Source organism: Danio aesculapii, chromosome 18 (assembly GCF_903798145.1).
Source record: "Danio aesculapii chromosome 18, fDanAes4.1, whole genome shotgun sequence".
In the NCBI taxonomy this organism is placed as follows: Eukaryota; Metazoa; Chordata; class Actinopteri; order Cypriniformes; family Danionidae; genus Danio; species Danio aesculapii.
In genome coordinates this window covers 12,273,713-12,294,652 of record NC_079452.1, presented here as the reverse complement: position 1 = coordinate 12,294,652, position 20,940 = coordinate 12,273,713, and the positions used below count along the sequence as shown (strand labels likewise).

The 20,940-nt window shown below is 36.4% G+C and overlaps 1 protein-coding gene across 1 annotated transcript in view; it reads right to left on the bottom strand.

The window, feature by feature from the left end:
• Positions 1–20,940, bottom strand: part of veph1 (ventricular zone expressed PH domain-containing 1) — a 153,454-nt gene that overhangs the window by 57,190 nt on the left and 75,324 nt on the right. Inside the window, exons 6-7 of the mRNA XM_056478100.1 lie at positions 9,261–9,478; positions 2,579–2,803 (exon numbers count right to left, since the gene is read on the bottom strand). Coding sequence (XP_056334075.1) covers positions 2,579–2,803; positions 9,261–9,478 — 443 coding nt within the window. The remainder of the gene's footprint in view (positions 1–2,578; positions 2,804–9,260; positions 9,479–20,940) is intronic.

Genomic DNA, 20,940 nt, shown 5'->3' with positions numbered 1-20,940 from the left:
GAGTATATTTTTGCAGTGTTGTATTGTTCCCTGAGTTGTATTTAAATCTTAAAATTGTTTTTTCATAACCAATTACCTGCCTATTTTTGAGGTTCATAATTAAATGCTTGCTATTTCTTCTTTACCAGTCAGCAGTTTACAATTCATTTAACTTCTGTAATGTTGTGTACGATTTCCAAGTTAAAAAATTCTATATATTTTTTTCTCAGTAAGCCTTTCAAAAAAAGTTAATTTAATTTTATAAGCAAGGATCTAATCCACAGGTGTCAAACTCAGTTGCTGGAGGGCCGCAGCCCTGCAAAGTTTAGTTCCAACCCTGCTTCAACACACTTACCTGTAGGTTTCAAACAAGCCTGAAGGACTCAATTAGTTTGATCAGGTGTGTTTAATTAAGAGTTGGAACTAAACTGTGCTCCAGCCCTCCAGGACCTGAGTTTGACAACTGTGATCTAATCTGACAAAATGGTTACACAAAAATACAGGAAAACAAATTTGATTTTAAGTTGACTTTAATAATTATTATATGCACTCAAAGACCAGTCAAATGGCCCTCCTGTGATATTTTTAAATTATTTTACAAATACTTCACAAATGCTGTTTAATGAAAATAACAGTTTCAACACAATTTAAACATAACAGTTTTAATGACTTAATTAATAATATCTAATAAGTCATTTCTTTTGTCTTTTCCATTGTGAAAGTACATATTTCATTCATTCATTTTCTTTTCGGCTTAGTCCCTTTATTTATCTGGGGATGCCCTTCCAGCTGCAACCCATCACTAGGAAACATCCATAACATCTCATTCACTCACATACACTACGGACTATTTTAGCTTACCCAATTCCCCTTTTTGGACTTGTGAGGGAAACAGGAGCACCCAGAGGAAACCCATGCCAACACGGGGAGAACATGCAAACTCCATACAGAAATGCCAACTGACCCAGCGACCTTCTTGCTGTGAGACAATTGTGCTACCCACTACGCCACCGTGCTGCCCAGTACATATTTCTTACTAGCTATTATATATATATATATATATATATATATATATATATATATATATATATATATATATATATATGTATATTATATATATTTTTTCCCAGCCAAACAAAAGGTTTTAGAAACATTTGAACATATTTCACAGGAGGGCTAATAATTTGTTCTTTAACTTTATTTTAGAATCACCTGGTATTTGTAATGCTTAAACAACTAAAAGTGTAAACAAAAAACTCCCCAAAACAACATAGTCTTCCCCTAAGTCAACAATACATTATGTATAAAAAAATGTAGAACATACTGCAAAAACATTTACTTTTATTAACTTGACAATGAAAACTAAAACTGTGTTCAAGCGTGGAACTCTGACCAGTCAATTTGTTTCATGTGAAGATGTGCAACCAAAACAGGATTGTTACATCACTGCATAAATTAAAAGAATGCAAACTTTAAAGTTTTACGAATATAAACTGAAGCAGATTGCACCTTTTTACCGTTTGAATGCATTAAATATGTTGAATTATATATTTTTAAAGACTACAACAGTTGCAGTTTCCATATTCAGTTCAATTCATTTTTATTTCTAGCGCTTTTACAATGTTGACTGTGTCAAAAAAGCTTAACATTGAAGTTCTTGTAAATTAAAACCGTGTCAGAGTTGAAGTTCAATAAATCTTATATGCTAAACATCTAGTACAGGGGTCACCAACGGTAAAGTCGAGATAGGATAGGTGGTCGGCCGGAAGTGGGATATGCACAACAATATAGCAGCATTTTTATGACACTGTAAAACAATAATTAATATTTTTCGGTACATTGGCTGTTGAGTTTAGGGTTAGGGTGGTGGTAGACGTTAACACATACAATTTATAGGGTAATAACATAAATAATACTCTGTACAACTACTGTTTTTACATTAATGTGACATCTGGTTTTAGGGTTGGGGTAGGGGGGACGTTAATAAAATACAATTAAAGGGAAATATAATAAATAATATAAATAATTCTCGTTAACTTCTGGCTGCAACCCTATCTGATCCAGCAACAACTGTCACCAACCATGTTCCTGGAGATCTACCTTCCTGCACAATTCAGCTCCAACCCTAATCAAACACACCTGAACCAATTAATTATGACCTGAAGCAGCACTTGATAATTACAGACAGGTGTGTTTGGTCAGGGTTGCAACTGAAATCTGCAGGAAGGTAGATCTTCAGCAACAGGGTTGGTGATGCCTGATCTAGTGTGACCACAGCTATAGAAGGACAGAAAGATAATGTTGACCGTCTAAAAATAGAACGAGACTGTAATAATGTCAGTTTTTTTAAAAGATTTATTTTTGGCCTTTTTGCCTTTATTTTGATAGGACAGTATTTAGACAGGAAGCGAAGTTTGAGAGAGAGGGTAGGGAAATGTCCTCGAGCCGGGATTCGAACTCGGGACGCCCTGACGTGCCACTGCACCATATGTCGACGCGCTAACCACCAGGCTATTGCGCCGACATAATGTCAGTTTTATTAGTATTTCTGAAACTTTTATTACTATTTCATACATTGTATCACATAGGTCAGTCCCACCTGTTGAACCTCATCTCTCTGCGCTCATCACGTGCTGCCTGACCCAGACTGTGGCGTCTCTGAGGTCCAAGAGAAGCTCCGTCTCCCTCAGACTCCACCTCTTCATCTCCTACCTTCTCCTCAAAAGCCTGGATCTTCACCTGCAGATGCTGGTTCTCAGCAAACATCTCAGAACCAGACTCGGCTTCACGCGGCCTGGACAAATCCTGCACCTTCTCCTCCCCTCTGCCACACAGGTAAAGACTATGTAATGAAATAAGTAGTTGACAAGCAGACAGTAGAAATGCTTTTTTAAACACAATTTTTGAAGAAAAATTGCAGATTGAGATTTGGCTCAAAAAAGGTAAAAACATATATATGTAATATAAGAATTGTTTTACTGCATAACAAACAATACTAATTCAGGCCCATAGCCAGCCTGGTGAAGAGGGTGGTCCTATTTTTCTTTTTTTGCAATTATACACCTAATTTTCTATTTAATTATGATATTTAAATACATTTTAAGCACTATTTTAACTGAATTAGCTTGTTGGATGGTCATTATAACCACATTTTTTGATGTAACAAAAATATTTACTAAAGATTTAGAATAAAGAAATATATAAAAAAATAACGTATTTTTAAAATACAGGTTTATTACATCATATATCTGTTTTAAATTATTGTCATTTATAAGGAAAATTATAAATAACAAACTGGCCAGCACATTCAACAATTTAGCCTACCCAATCCACCTGTACTGCATGTTTTTGGCTTGTGGGGGAAGCCAGAGCACCCGGAGGAAACCCACACGAATGAAGGGAGAACATGCAAACTCCACACAGAAATGCCAACTGACCCAGCCGAGGCTCGGACCAGCGACCTCCTTGCTGTGAGGTGACAGCACCTACACTGAAAAAAAAGTGTTGCATGCAAAACTGTTGCAAACAATTTATTTGTGTTGAATTTAAACAAACAAATTAAATTGAGTAATGTTCAACTTAATTTTGTTGTTTAAATTCAGCTCAAATAAATTGTTTACAACCACTTAACGTAAAAAAAAATTGAGTAAATCCAAGGAATCATCTTTGAATAATTTTTTTAAGTGTACTGCGTCGCCCTACATTTGAATAATATTATTATAAATAATAATGTAGAGATTCACAATTTTTCTAGCCTCTCTTGTAAAAAAAAAAGTATATTTGAAAATTCATGGATAACAACAATAGCCAAATTAGTGTTCAAATTAATTTTAATATGGGCTGCTTTTGGTGCTTCAAATCTTGTTATTGCTCATTTTATGTTTCAAGAATAAGGTCCAAGAATAAAAGTTACTTGTAAAAGGTTTTCTCTATTTAAAAATCTAAAAATCTAGTAGTGAAAGATGACTTCACTTACGTCAGATTATGTGTTGTCTAGAAGCTGGATGTTGGAAAAATAATTGTTCGCATTGGCCAAAACTGATTAAAAAGAAGTCACAATAGCCAATAGTGGATTCTGCTGGGTCTTAAAGCCTTTTTGATGGGTTATTTTTACTCATTATGATGGCATAGCAGCCAAAATAGGACAAATGAGCTCATGTTTGGAACAAATTCTGGACCTTTTTCAGTGAGATGTGGGTCTCACCACCTGAACCCCCCTGGCTACGGGCCTGTAATTATATACATTTTTGTTATGTGTGAAAGTGCAATGCAATGTCAACAGCGCAAATACCTTTGTATACCACACAGCGTGTATTAAATAACGATACTGAATTAAATGCAAGCCCAAAACATTTCTAATTCTGAGTGTGCCTTACACAGGTGAGTGGGCTTGACAAACCACCTGTAGAAAACACATTCTTTCATCTCTCTGACACTTTAACCAACACTTGCACCCGTTTTCGCAACAGACACATTCTTATAATCACTCCATATAATAGGGCTGCACATTATATGGTTACAGCATCGATATCGCAATGTGTGCATTTGCAATAGTTACATCGCACAATGTACAATGTTGAGTTAGTATTTTAACTGAGCAGGAGTTGTAACCATAATAGAGTTAAAAACAGTATCATTTACAAGGACTGTGACTGTGGGAGAATTCAGAAGAGCTTAAAGCATTGGGGCACAAGAAACTGTATCATTTGTAACTTTAATAAACGTTAATTTGATAGAATTATTAATATGACAATGGTGTTATTTTACATTTGCTCGTTTAATGTTTGTGCCTGAATACTATTAAGACTGTAAAGCACTGTTTGTTTCATTTGTATCTTTGCTCTGATGTATATCAATGCTTGAAATTTGGTGGGGGTTTTTTGCAAATGATTCAATCCCTGGGCGACACGGTGGCTCAGTGGTTAGCACTGTCACCTTACAGCAAGAAGGGTACTGGTTCGAGCCCCAGCTGGGTCAATTGGCAAGTCTGTGTGGAATTTTCACGTTCTCCCCATGCATGGGTTTCCTCCAGGTGCTCCGGTTTCCCCCACAAGTCCAAAGACAAACTAAAACTAAAACTAAACTAAATTGGCCTGAGTGTATGTGTGAATGAGTGTGTATGGATGTTTCCCAGTACTGGGTTGCAGCTAGAAGGGCATCCGCTGTGTAAAACATATGCTGGATAAGTTGACGGTTCATTCAGCTGTGGCGACCCCTGATAAATAAAGGGACTAAGCTGAAAGGAAATGAATGAATGATTCAATCCCCTCCAGAATCATCCCAATCAAGGTAAATGAAGGAATTCTTTCCAAATAGAGCTATTAAAGCAGTCTGGTTCATTTTGTATTTATATTGCAATATATATTGCAGAGAAATGAAATATCACAATGTCAGATTTCTCCAATATCGTGCAGTCCTACTATATAATCCAGTGTGCTTCACACAGCTGAGTGGGCTTGACAAACCTCTTGTAGAAACACTTTTCTCTCTCTCTCTCTCTCTCTCTCTCTCTCTCTCTCTCTCTCTCTCTCTCTCTCACTCACTCAAAAAAATGAAACACTCCCCCCTCCTTACTCTAGAACAGGGATGTCAAACTCAATTCCTGGAGGGCCGCAGCCCTGCACAGTTTAGTTCCAACCCTAATTAAACACAGCTGATCAAACTAATTATGTCTTTCAGTCTTGTTTGAAACCTATTGACCTTATTCTTCAATGCATGCGGAAGTGTGCACATTTTTGCGATTGTTTTAGAACTTCCGATTCAGCTGCCTATGGGAGAAATGACTAGGAATAATAAACGGCAGAAAACGGTCAGACTACTTACTCTACAAACAAAGTTTTTACATGACAATACAGACAAAGTGGAATAATATAATAAGAAAATATCAGTTTGCAACACCAAGCAGCAAAACGAGCTGTTTTTAACGTCTAAAAATGAATGGAAGTGTGTAGACCGGAAGTCTTGAGCCAAAATTATTCAAATGGCTGCGGCCACTCGTACGCGGAGAATAAGGTGAACACAAGTAAGTGTGTTGAAGCAGGGCAGCAACCCTCCAGGAATTGAGTTTGACATCCCTGATCTAGAACTTAATTATCTGAGCATGAACAGTTTCTTCTTGTGTATATTGCCTATACTTGTTGAATTACTTGAATGCCTCCTAAATTATAAGTCGCTTTGGACAAAAGTGTCTTCTAAATGACTAAAATTAACACTATATCTGTTTATTTGTTACATATCACAACAATAACATTGAGTTATGCATAATAATGCTGATTATACAGTAAGTATGTGATGTTAGCAAGTGCAATCATATTACATTATGCAAAAAACAGTATCACACACCGTGTAGTATTGAAACAAACACATCCTGCTCTGGGAATTATATTCTAACATCCTAATATTTAGCAGAATAAACAGCAAAAAATCAGTCCAAGGTGGCTTTTTAAGGGGTTAGCCATGTAAATCAAGGATTTTTAATATTTTTTCTACATTTTTCGAGTGCCTTGGACTGATTTTTTTACTGTTTATTCTGTTGAATACCTTACCCAAAGAGCACAGACACATTATTTAAGCACCTTTTGTTTGATTTTGGATGCTAATATTTCGCATTTATATCCAGCATTGTGTAAAACGTCTTAATTTTTTTTTACTCCAATGAACATGGATCATGAAAGAAGGGGTAAACAGTATTTAATGCAGTGTAATCTATTGTAAAAGCTTGACATTTTTGCAAACGTTCAACATTGTGGTATTCTAAACATATACTGAACGCTTGGAATGTACACAAGCAATCCCAGGGTGATGGTGATCTTCGTGAGTGGGGGTCGTGAGAGCCTGACCAATCCATGACAGTACCCCCCTCCCCAGGGCCCGCTCCTGAGGGCCGACACCTCCGACGCCGTGGTGGTCTCCCTCTGCCTTTCTAGGCGCTGGGAACTCAGGGGGGCTCTCATGAAACTCCACCATGAGACTAGGATCGAGAATATCAGCTCTGGGAACCCATGTCCTTTCTTCGGGGCCGTACCCTTCCCAGTCCACCAGGTACTCCAACTGGCCACCACGACGTCGGCGAACGCAAGATCTCCTCACTGCGTAGACGGCTCCTTCTTCTAGGAGCAGTGGAGGAGTGGGTTCCTCTACGTGGTCAACAACGATCTCTCATTCCATCCACTTGCAGCTGCTAGAGTGCGAAACCGGAGAGCATATTCCTGTGTAGATCGGTCGCCGTAGCTGATACAGCTGCTCTCCAGCGGCTACTTCCCCATCAGAACGTCCAAACACCTCTTTGAAATACTCCGTGAAGGTAGTGATGGAATTCATGACCGGCCCGGCTTGGTTCCAGATCGTCTCAGCCCATTTAAGTGCAGGTCCAGAGAGTAGAGATACGATGTAGGCGATCTTGACTTATCTGTGGGATATAGAGAAGGTTGCATTTCGAATATGAGGGAACATTGTAACAGAAAACCATTGCACTCCCCCGCTCCGCCTGAGTAGGGCGCTGGTCGGGCCATGGGACTGGAAGGAAGGGCCGAAGAAGAGAAACTGTGGAGGCGGAAGTGCTCGGTGCTGGTGGTGCGTTGGAAAGTGGAGCTGGTGGCTGTAGAATCCGCTTCAACTGGTCCACCAGCTCTTGAAAGTGATCGGGGGTGCTCATGTTGTCGTCGTTATGGGTCCGGGCTTCTGTTATGAAGCGGACAGGAGACAGAGGTAAGGAAACGTTAGGGTGTTTATTGAATGACAACAAGGAGCACATGAAGGATAGCCAGGAGGATCAGGAATGATGTTGGGGTTTTCCTAAGAAATAACTGAGAAATATAGTCAATAAAACACAACTGTAAACGAGAGAACATTTATACTTTCATTTAAACAGTGCTCAGGAATTTAAACATGCAGGAATTTTTTATTTTAATGAGCAATCTAAAACCTTGAGTGAATGTCATTACACAAAAATAAGAAAGATCATAATTTATTACTAAGCTAAACATTAACAATTTGCCAGCAAAACTAATATGAGCAGGATTTATGAACATAGTTTGATATATTTTGCAAACTTGTTGGTGCATTTTTCTAAAATGTTTCTAGTAAAATTAGTGATAGTTGTCCCAAAAATGAAAATTTCTAAACTTTTATGAATTTCTTTCTCCTTTTGAACACAAACAAGATATTCCGAAGAATGTTAAACCATTGACAGCCATAGCATCAACAAAAAAAATAGTATGGAAGTCAGAATAAACTCAAATGGAGGATGAGAAAATGATGACAGAACTAATTATTGAGTGAACTATCCTTTTAAGCTAGAATAGAAAAGCACTTTAATATGTAATAATTTTTAAAGTGTGCTAATCTGTTAAGCTCTCTAATATCTTTCGCACATCTGGGAGAGCTACGGTGTGGAGAAGCCCCAAAAAAGCGTACCACCCCAACGGTTGCTGCTCAGATTGAAGCATGGGGGTGGATCAGTGATGGTTTGGGCTGTAATATCATGGCATCCCCTAGGTCTAATACTTGTGCTTGATGGGCACGTCATTGCCAAGGTCTACCGGACCATTCTGGAGGACCATGTGCACTCAGTGGTTCAAACATTGCATCCTGAAGGTGGTGCCATGTATAAGGATGATAATGCACTAATACATACAGCAAGACTGGTGACAGAGTTGTTTGATGAACCTGAAAGTGAAGCTGAACATCTTCCATGGCCTGCATAGTCACCAGATCTACACATTATTGAGCTACCTTGGGGTGTTTTGGAGGAGCGAGTCACACCAGCATCACATAGTGAACAGGCCACTATTGTGCAAGAAGAATGGCTCAAAATATCTCTGGCCACTGTGCAGGACTTGTATCTGTCATTTTCAAGATGAACTAATGTTGTATTAACCACAAAAGGAGGCCCTACACCATACTAATGAATTATTGTGCTCTAAAACCAGGTGTTTCAGTTTCATTGTCCAACCTCTGTATATATTCTATGCTGTTCCTCGAGAGAATCCAAATGAAACTAAGAAAATGGACAAAATCTGGACTACAACTCTTTACCTCATCGCTCTTTTAGCTATGAACCTGCCAAAAAGCTGATTAGTCTAAGAATTTTGCAATGCTGTGGTTTGACAAAGATCTGTGGATTATGGAGCTTTTACTCAATAGTTACTCCATCATAATAAAAAGTCAATTACTGCAATAAAACCAATCACCCCTGTGGATCCCAAAAGTCAATGTGGAGCATGTCAAGGCTACTCAAGAAAACCAAGTAAGTGACAGACCTGGGAACAGTGTGTGTTTACCTGTTCACTGCACCGTCAGCCTCCAGCTTGCGCCCTAGCAGTCGAGCAATGGCAGAGAAGCTGTTGCTCATGCGGTAGATGTCTTTTCCTCCTCCGCCCAGGATTGAGGTGTAGCGATCGGTCAGACAGCGGATTTCCAGCAGCAGTGTGTGATGGGCGCTGTGCTCCATACTCGCTAACAGAGACACCAGATACTGCAGAGCCCCGCGAGCCTGGACCTGTGCACGAGAAACATGTTGATTATGTAAATATGGTTAACACTTTTCAATAGGTTTATATTAGTTAATGTTATTCTGGAATATTCGATTCTGATTGGACATTCGAGACACTTCGAGGTATGTTATTCCGAGATAACAACCTCTAAATAATCGCAGACTCATCCGGGAAGTTAAAGTCACCTTGACCATCAGCAAATATGTGCAGATTCATATACTTACATGTGAATACATAAAGTTAGTATATATAGGTTAGTATATGCTTTATCCAGCCAGTTTCATTTCTGTCAGCATTAGGTTTTTGACTCTTTGGCACCACCTTGTGACAATAACATGCAAGTTAGTGTATACTCCATCAGCTGTTTAATTTTCTTTCAGCTTTGCGTTTAATTAAAGATTTAATAAACTATTATAGCCCAGAAAAATGGTTTGTGTTTATTTTTATATTTTGTGGCAAGTAGACAGGTAATAAGCGAGATAAAGTACATCCATTACGGTAGTTTTAATAGAATTAACCCTTCAGTCTTATACAACAGCGCTCCGATTCGCATCAGGTTTTGTTTTGTCATAACAACCGTCTGGAAGTTCTTTATCCCTAACCTAATGTAATTACTAGCATAAACAAATAATGAACGATACATTTATTACAGTGTTTATTCATCTTTGTTAACGTTAGCTAACGAAAACGCAGATGTTCTTGTTAGTTCATGTTAACCTACAGTGAATTAACTAATGCTAACAAGTTTGAATTTGGATTTTAATGATGCATTATTAGGGCAACACGGTGGCTCAGTGGTTAGCACTGTCATCTCACAGCAAGAAGATTGCTGGTTCGAGGCCCAGCTGGTCCAGTTGGCATTTCTGTGTGGAGTATGAATGTTCTCCGCGTGCTTGCATGGGTTTCCCCCGGGTTTCCCTTCCGGGTTCTCCGGTTTCCCCCAAAGTCCAACGACATGCGTTAAAGGTGAATTGAATAAACTAAATTGATGAATAAAGGGACTAAGCGGAAGGAAAATGAATAAATGAATAAATGAATGAATGAATGAGTAATGCATTTTTAAATGTTGAGCTATGATTAATACATGCTGTACAAGTGTGACCTAAATATGTACTGTAGTTTATATACAGAATCTGCACGAACTATAGTCTATCGTTTAATCTATTTATTTACTTATGTAGATGTGTGTAAATATACAGTTAAAGTCAGAATTATTAGCCCCCCTTTGATTTTTTTATTTATTTTTAAATATTTCCCAAATTATATTTAACAGAACAAAGAAATTTTTACAGTATGTCTGATAATGTTTTTTCTTCTATAGAAAGTCTTATTTGTTTTATTCCGGATAGAATAAAAGCTGTTAATAATTTATTAAAACCATTTTAAGGTCATTATTATTAGCCCCTTTAAGCAATATATTTTTTCCCGATAGTCTACAGAACAAACCATCATTATACAATAACTTAAAGATACAAGAAATCAGTTATTAGAAATGAGTTATTAAAACCATTATGTTTAGAAATGTGCTGAAAAAAATCTTCTCTCCGTTAAACAGAAATTGGGGATAAAATAAACAGGGGGCTAATAATTAAGGGGGGCTAATAATTCTGACTTTCTATTGTGTTTACAATGTATAATGGCTCTTAAGGGAATTCAATTCCACACACGTTGCCAAAAAATGTACTGTACGTAACATGAGTGTGCGAGAACCCATTATGCATGCTACTTTGGAGCGCTGTCTAGTTCCAAAGCACTGAAATATAACGTTATATGGAGACGTATCTTAATTGTTTAACGCAGTAATATTCATCAGCAATTAAAACAAGTCTATATAAAGCATATACAGACTGAGGAAAAAAAAAACTTTAAGGTTAAAGAACATAAGGTTTTGCATATGAAATGCCCAATACATGGATTGCTTTCAACAAAAAAGTCATCAAAACTGCATTAAATTGATTGAAAATGATATTACGTGCAACAATAGGTATTAATTGTAAAATTATAACACTATTTCACAATATCTCTATTTTTGTTTTATATTGGATCAAATAAATATAGTCTTGATGAGATCATAATTATGAACAAAATCATAAATCAATTCTTACCCTAAATCCCTAAACAGCAAAACACAGAAAAATGTAGAATTTACAAAAACATGTATAAAATGCATATTAACTAATAAGCTGTATTTAAAAAATGCAAACAGCCTTGAATCAAAAATAAATAAATAATGATAATCACTTACGATGATGTTTATTTAAATACACAGTACACTCAAAAATTCATTTTGCTGCTTGTTCAAACAACTTATTTAAAATGAGTTAAAACAATACAATTCTGAAGTTTTTTTTGGACAACTTAATTGTTTTATGTTCAATCCACATACAGTTGAAGTCAGAATTATTAGCCCCCTTGTTCATTTTATCCCCAATTTCTGTTTAATGGAGAGAAGATTTTTTTTCAACACATTTCTAAACATAATAGTTTTAATAACTCATTTCTAATAACTGATTTATTTTATCTTTGCCATGATGACAGTAAATAATATTTGACTGATATTTTTCAAGACACTTCTATACAGCTTAAAGTGACATTTAAAATTTTAACTAGGTTAATTAGATTAACTAGGCAGGTTAGGGTAATTGGGCAAGTTATTATAAAACGATGGTTTGTTCTGTAGACTATCGAAAAAATAAATAGCTTAAAGGGGCTAATAATAATGACCTTAAAATGGTTCTTAAATTAAAAACTGCTTTTATTTAAGCCGAAATAAAACAAATAAAGACTTTCTCCAGAAGAAAAAATATTATTAGACATACTGTGAAAAATTCGTTGCTCTGTTAAACATCATTTGGGAAATAATTAAAAGGGAAAAAACTCATTCAAAGGGGGGCTAATAATTCTGACTTCAGCTGTAATTTTGTAAAAACGATTGAGAGAACTTCATCAATTTATTGGGACAACATGAAGTAATTGTGTGGAACCCAGGTTTTGTTGTATTCCTAATCTATATTTTACCATTTCAAAACACATATTAAAAATGATTACCAAGTAAAGTATACCACTTAAAAATAACACATCTTTATCAAACACAAAGTTGGTGAACAGCTTGCAAAAAAATTTACTAAATGATTCAGAACAAAATAAGAGCAGTGTAATGCATGTAGTGCAATAAACAATATTTTAAAAACATCAAGAAATGTTCAGAAATAGAGTAGGATCACAGTTTTCATAAGCGTGTACAACAGGGAATACAGTACATTACGTCTTGCACAACGGGTGTGTGTTTGGCTGTGGGTGTAAGCAGATCTAAACAGTATTTTCCATTCCTATTTTAAACTAATATGTGGATCTGATTCAAAGCATGTTTTTGCCCAAATCTGAGCGGTGACTCAAAGCAAAAACTAAATCCAGCTAAAGGGGGAGATGATAAATTCACATACTGGCACCAGAAACTGAATTCCCCATTGAAAACATAAGACTTGTGTATGATGATGTACTGCTGATTCGTCAGGATATGGATGTCATGTTGGGAGCCACAGTGTCGTATGTTCTCACATTTGGATTTATTAGTGAGTAAGAATCAGGAACCTCATGAAGATCAACTGGATGCAGAAAATGTGGGAAACTTTTAAAGACAATGTTACGAAAACCAAAAGGTATAACTATAATTAATATGCACTGTGAGCTTTAAGACATTTGGGTTAAACAGAATTTTTATAATTAACTAAAATAAGTCATTAATAGTGGTTAGCACTGTCACTTCACAGCAAAAAGGCAGCTGGTTTGAGTCCTGGCTGGGCCAGTTGGCATTTCTGTGGGGAGTTTGCATGTTCTCCCCAAAGTGCTCCAGTTTCCCCCACAGTCTAAAGACATGCGCTATTGGTGAATTGGGTAAACGGAATTGGACATAGTGTATGAGTTTGTGTGTGCGTGATTGAACGTGTATGGGTGTTTTCCAGTACTGGGTTGTGGCTGGAATAGCATCTGCTGCATAAAACATATGCTGGAATAGTTGGCGGTTCATTAAACATAAATAACACATTACACACATTACTTAAACTCATACAGTAGTTGACCAATTTAAGACAGTCAGTTTCAGTGAATGAGTTCACTTATTGATTAATTAATTAAGTTAATGTATTTTTACAGCAACATACCATAAAATGGCAGTTACGGTAAAGCAGTATAAAATAAGCACTGCAGCTGCCAGTATTTTACTATATCATACAGGGATTTTTTGCAGTGTAGCTAGCTAGTCACTCATTCATTCATTTTCTTTTCGGCTTAGTCTCTTTATTAATCTGGGGTCACCACAGCGGAATGAACCACCAACTTATCCAGCATATGTTTTATGCAGCGGATGCCCTTCCAGCCGCAACCCATCACTGGGAAAGCCGTACACACTCATTCACACACATACATAAACTATGGACAATTTAGCCTACCCAATTCACCTGTACCGCATGTCTTTGGACTGTGGGGGGAAACCGGAGCCCCCGGAGGAAACCCACGCAAACGCAGGGAGAACATGCAAACTCCACACAGAAACGCCAACTGACCCAGCCGAGGCTCGAACCAGCGACCTTCTTGCTGTGAGGCGACAGCACTATCTTCTGCACCACTGTGTTGCCCTAGCTAGCTAGTATTACAGTATATTTACTTTTATAGTATATAATGTACAATATAATCTTAAACCTAAAGCACAATATATATTTTTTTCTTTTCATAATATATGCATATACAACTTTTCTGTCCCTTGATACACATTTTTACATTTCAATGTTATTATAATTCATCCAAATGAGCCTTTAAATATCTCTAAATACATATCAGAATGCAAAACCCAATAGTAGTAATTATAGGTAACTAGGGATTATACAAACATTGGATCATTGTCTTGCTGAAACGTCCACCCTGGTTTCATCTTCATCCTCCTGGTAATGCTAGACTGAAGCAGCTGATATTCATTTACAATGAGGATGGGCAGAGGGTTGCTGAATAACTACTGAGAGATTTCAGCTGCTGTCTGGGCTTTCACTGACTTTCTACACCTCCCTTTTTTCATGTGTTCAATATCTTTTTCGCTGCATCCTTTCATTTTATAACGCATAACTTAATTTGTAAACTAATTAGATTTGTTTTCTTTGCAGATATGGATTTCTTTGATTGTTACCAACATCCAGTGAAAATTTTAAGTTAACAGCACCTTTAGAAATATGTTTTCTGAGAAAAATGGTGACGTGTTTATTTAATTTAATAAATAAATGGTAATACTTAATTTCCCAGATGTATATATTTATATTTTTGGTATAGAATCTTATGAATCTGATAATGAAATAAAAATAATAATAATAATAATAATAATAATAATAATAATAATAATAATAATAATAATAATAATAATAATAACAACAACAATGAATCTTATATGCAACATTATTGCATTAATAAAACATTTTATGCTTAAAAATAAAAAATACAATAATAAAACAAAACAAAAACAGTGGGTAGCACTTTCACCTCACAGAAAAGTTGGAGGTTCATTCCGCTGTGGCAACTCCAGATTAATAAAGGGACTAAGCTGAAAAGAAAATGAATGACTGAAAGACTAACAAATCAGTATAAGAATGTTTAAGTAATCTACAACCAAAAATAATCAATAATAAAGTATTCAACAATGTATTCAAGATCTGACATTAGCAAGCTTACAGAAAACACTGTAAAAACAGAGACCCAGGCAGCACTTGCTAAACCACAAGAGAGCTTCTAGAGAAGATCTCATGAGTTATATAGGCAGGAGAACTTACATCTCCCCATGTCAGCAGCAGATGTTAGTGCTGATAACCAATGGTCAAACTAATTGACCCATTATGTCAATAATCTGCATCTAACAAGGCGTTTCCTTCACATTAGGCAAGGTCAGGGTCATGTCAACATGACCCTTGAAGCACAGAAGGTAAAGTCAGATGAATTTAGATAAGATATGAGTTGTGCTTTCCCACCATTTATAGCAAAAACACCAGAGTAACACATTGTAAATACCAGCTTTTGGAAAGAACTTCAAGTACAAATGAAACCTTAAATTAGACAAGCCTTAAACTTGTCTGCAGTAAACCTGACTTTTCCCTGAATAACTCTCTCCAATAGATATTCCCAAATTATATTATTAATAATAATAGTAATAATAATAATACATTTTATTTATATAGCGCCTTCCCAGAGCTCAAGGATACTTTACAAAGAATGTTAACAAAAAGAGATACAAGCAGACATACTGTAAGTAGAGACAACATTAGGTACACACACATACAGGAAGTCAAATATAACAAACTGGAAATACAAAACAAGACCTAAGAGACAAATAAGCAGAGTGCAGGTGGATCAAATGAAGTGGTCAGTTTGTCAGATCAGAAGTGAAGTATTCAGAAAATAAGTGAGTTTTAAGTACAGATTTGAATTCTGAGATATTATTAACGGAGTGAGCGTGGTAGAGAGATCCAAATTTTGAGTGCAATAACAATAAATGATCTGCCCCCCATTCATACCTTGTGTTTTGTTCTATCTCCTGAAAAACTCCTGAATGTAATGTGAGAGCCAACAATTTCACAGGAGAAACTGGTCGAAATATTGCTGGTAAGCGCTGGGGTGCTAATAAAAATGATCCAGTTTTGTCCATGCTGAGTTTCAAAGAATTTTTAGTTAAGCCAACCATTAATGTCCTTCACACAAGCATAGATCTTTTCAATTTGGGCGAATGAAGTAGGTGTATAGTAGTGCATAGTAGCTTATGACAGCAAGTTAATGCACAGCTGAATTAAGTAAGACGATAGTTATTACTGATTACTATTATCTGCGAATGGAAAACTAAAGCAAGCCTATACAATATGCTTGCTCTTAAGTTACTTCAATAATTATCAGTATGACGCAAGTTGGTCTGCTGGTACGTGACACTGGCTGTTTAACTATATGTCAGAATTGTTAGCACACCGGATAAGCTAACATGCCAGTGTTTACATACTGTACAAAACAAAATTACAGTAATAGGAACAACACTATGAATTGATTGAGGACTTTTTAAACAAGTATATGAGCTCCATAATAAAAGACTAATGTTTTCATGAGTAAAAAGCTGACAATAGAAGCTCAATTTACATGTAAAAAAAAAAACACAAGTTAGAAAGACAAATGTCGGGTTATTTCAACTCAATTCTGGGTGTAATAGGGACTAAGCCAACTCTTGTTATAAATATTTAATTAAATTAATAGGACGGAATTTACCCAATGTTTGCGTTAGTCCTTATTTTATATGATTTGGGTTTACATAACCCAAAAGAAGGATTCTTAAAGGATTAATTCTCAAAGGATTCTTAGGTACAGATGCAAAAAATGCTATCAAGATAAAAACATTGTCCTTGTATCCTAAACTCAAACACACACACACACACACACTGTTTCAACTGTAAGGCTATCAGGACAGGGAAATCACACTGTAAGGCTATCAGGACAGGGAAATCACAGACCAACAGGATTAAGCTTGTAACAATAAGAAGGAAGTAAATGACAAAGTGCTGTTTCTATTCAAATCGAATGAGGGATTCCAATTTTTGGCATAAACGTGTGAGTTTTACAGGTTGAATGCATATGTAAACATCTGGTTGTGTTTAAATCTGATACGAGCTTTGGGTTAGAGATGAAGTCAGAAGTGCCAAGAAAAGCCTTGTTCAGCCAATTGTGTTCCATAGACACCGAGCTCTGGCTCGATTAACCAACACTCTTCATCTTACTGTGCTGTTTGCTCACCACCACCACCACTACTAATTTGTGTTTGGCCTAATGAGATCACTTTCAACAAAGTGACTGCACTAAAGCTATCAGCCAAATTGCATGCAACAATACCTCAGAATCTTCTCACATTTAAGAAGAATGGGAATTGACCGAATATATCCGATATGTTTTTGCTATACAAGTCACGGAGCATGAATACTTTCTGGAAAAAATTATGATTTTTTGACAGGTTTCAGGCAGAATCAGACAGAAAGATCTACAGTTTGCATTTAAGTAATACACACTACCTGTCTTGTCATTGATCCCAGTTGTAAGAGCAACAAGTAATAACTTGACTTCTAGTTGATCTTTTGGAGAAATGGCAGAATGTAATTTTTCTTATGAATCATCTGTTGAACAGCATTCCAATCATCACAAATACTGCAGAAGACCTATTGGAACCCACATAAACCCATAGAATTCACAGAAGTCAGTCAAGTTTGGTGAAGAAAAAATCATGGTTTGGGGTTACATTTCAGTATGGGGGCATGCGAGAGATCTGCAGAGTGGATGGCAACACAAGCAGCCTGATGTATCAAGACATTTGTGCTGCCCATTACATTACAAACCACAGGAGAGGGCAAATTCTTCAGCAGGATAGCGCTCCTTCTCATACTTCAGCCTCCACATAAAAGTTCCTGAAAGCAAAGACGGTCAAGGTGCTCCAGGATTGGCCAGCCCAGTCACCAGACATGAACATTATTAAGCATGTCTAGGGTAAGATGAAGGAGGAGGCATTAAAGATGAATCCAAAGAATCTTGATGAACTCTGGGAGTCCTGCAAGAACACTTTCTTTGCCATTCCTGATGACTTTATTAATAAGTTATTAGAGTCCTTGCAGAGATGTATGGATGCAGTCCTCCAAGCTCATGGGAGTCATTCACAATATTAATTCTTTTTCCACTGCACCATGACTTTATATTCTATACTGTACATTATTTCTGTTAAGTGATAAGACTTTTGTTTAAGCAAAGTCAGACCTTACTGTCCTAATTAAATAATTCAAAATCAGGGCATGATCATATTTTATTTTGGTAAAACAAGCGTAATCTAGAGGCCTAACCCAAGCCAAGTGGACACCGGGAGAACATGCAAACTCCACACAGAAATGCCAACTGACCCAGTGACCTTCTTGCTGTGAGGTGACAGTGCTGCCACCCTGTCATCCTAATAGAAATTTCACCAAATAAACACTTTTTTTTATAGATTTATTGTTGGCGTTTTTTTTCCCTTTATTAGATATGACAGTAATCAGACAGGAAGCAAAGTGGGGGAGAGAGAGAGGGAGGAAAGGAAATGTCCTCGAGCCGTGACTCGAACTCAAAACACCCTGAAGTGCAACCACACCATATGTCGGCATGCTAACCACTAAGCTATTGCGCCGACCCAAATAAACGTCATTAACTTGTTCATGCCTTTATTAAAGTTTTCATACGTTTACTATTACCATCTCATTTAGGGAAACTCTAGAGATAAACAAGTTATATCTATGAATTTTAATAACAAATAGGCATATAAAATGTTCCACCTTTATTTAGCTGCAATGACGTTTGAGACTTATCTTGCTGTGCTCAAGTCTGCATTCGATGTATTCTCGATATCAGGGATACATCTGGTTTCTGTCATGAGTCCTCTGTTCTTGAATATTGGAACTGAACTTCGGTGGTTGATGGTGACATTACACGAGAGCACAAGGACGCAAGATGCACATATTGAGAAAATGTACATATCTGTTCATTTAAGCAGAACTTTCAGAATCTGAAATCAGATATTTTCAAGATCATTTAATATCTGTTAAGAATCTTTGTTCCACAATAAAAACTTAACAGAATGGAAAGATTCCATTAATGTTTAAGATTCTAGATCGATCAGGAATATATCTGGGTTCTGTAATGAGTCCTCTGTTCTTGTAATCTTGAAAAATGGAATTGAACTTTGGCGGTTGATGATGACATTACATGAAAACAAAGATTTAAGATCGCTTAAGAATGCAAATTGGGAAACAGCATGTGTTCATATAAGCAAAACTTTCAGAATCTTAAATCTGATATTTTTCAAGAGCATTGTAATATCTATTAAGAATCTTTGTTCCACAATAAAGCCTTAACACAATGGAAAGATTTCATGAATGTTAAAGATTCTAGATCGATCAGGAATCCATCTGGGTTCTGTCATGAGCCCTCTGTTCTTGTGGTCTTGAGTATTTGAACTGAAGTTACATGAGAACACAAGCACACCAGATCACTTATGAACCCATTTTGAGAAACTGTACGTATCTGTTCATATAAGAAAAAACTTTCAGAATCTGAAGTCAGATTTTTTTCAAGAGCATTTTAATATCTGTTAAGAATCTTTGCTCCACAATAAAGACTTAACGCAATGGAAAGATTCAATTAATGTTAAAGATTCTAGATCAGTCAGGAATGCATCTGGGTTCTGTCATGAATCCCCTGTTCTTGCGGTCATTAATATTGGAACTTTGGCAGTTGATGAGAACTCAAAGAGAACTCAAAGACACAAGATTGCATATTGAGAAACTGTACATATCTGTTCATATAAGCAGAACTTACAGAATCTGAAGTCAGATTTTTTTCAAGAGCATTTTAATATCTGTTAAGAATCTTTGCTCCACAATAAAGACTTAACGCAATGGAAAGATTCAATTAATGTTAAAGATTCTAGATCGATCTAGAAATGCCTATAAAGAAGGTTTAAAAGTGTTGTTGTAGAAAATCAGGAAAAGAGCTCAGGGTGAGTGATGGAGGAGGAGGAAATCTGCCTCAGCACTGCTCTGTAATCACCAGACTACTCCTTTAGAATTACACATATTGATTTGTTCCTCCGTTTGACTCAGTTAAGAGTCAGCAGAAAATTAAGTGAAACTAATCAGAACACCAACATTTCTCCCCTTGATGGGACAGGAACAATTTGATCCAGTTTACCTCATACTCATCTCTACACAATACAGTAGTTTTCAATAACACAATTTACCGTATGTCATAAAAACAAAAAAATATTTATGTAATAAGTTAACTAATACTGTAATAACTGTATGACTTTTGTTTGTCTGTGAAAATATGATGTATAATGGTACATGTGCTGTTTTTTTATACACTGAGGCAAATCTTAAAATATGTAGTGTAAACCAGATGGAAATCAGCTGAGCCGGGTAAAAGTAAATAAATCCAGCTTTATGCTGAGTTCACACCAAACACGGAATTAAATATTCGCGCAAGTAAATGACATAAAATCAATAAAGGCTTATTATCGCCATGCAGTGTGAATGACTCAGGAATGTGGTACGATTAGCCATGTATGGGCGATCACCTCAAACACGTCTACCATGCAAGTTGTGGGATTCATGAACCTTGGTGTGCGTGTATGACGTTATGCCAACGTCTAAATGCATACAGATGCAGTTTGTCTTATTTTTTTATTATTATTTAAAAACAGCATATAACATTTTACAATAAAAATATACATGCCAGGGGGTAAATATATAAGTAATAAAATACAAAATGTACATGTGTAATTATTAAGTAAATACATTATAGAGTTCGCCAATTTTTAACAGGCATAGGACTTTCTTATTTAGAGAGTCTCTGATACAGATGCAGTTTGTCATCAAAGCATTTTCTC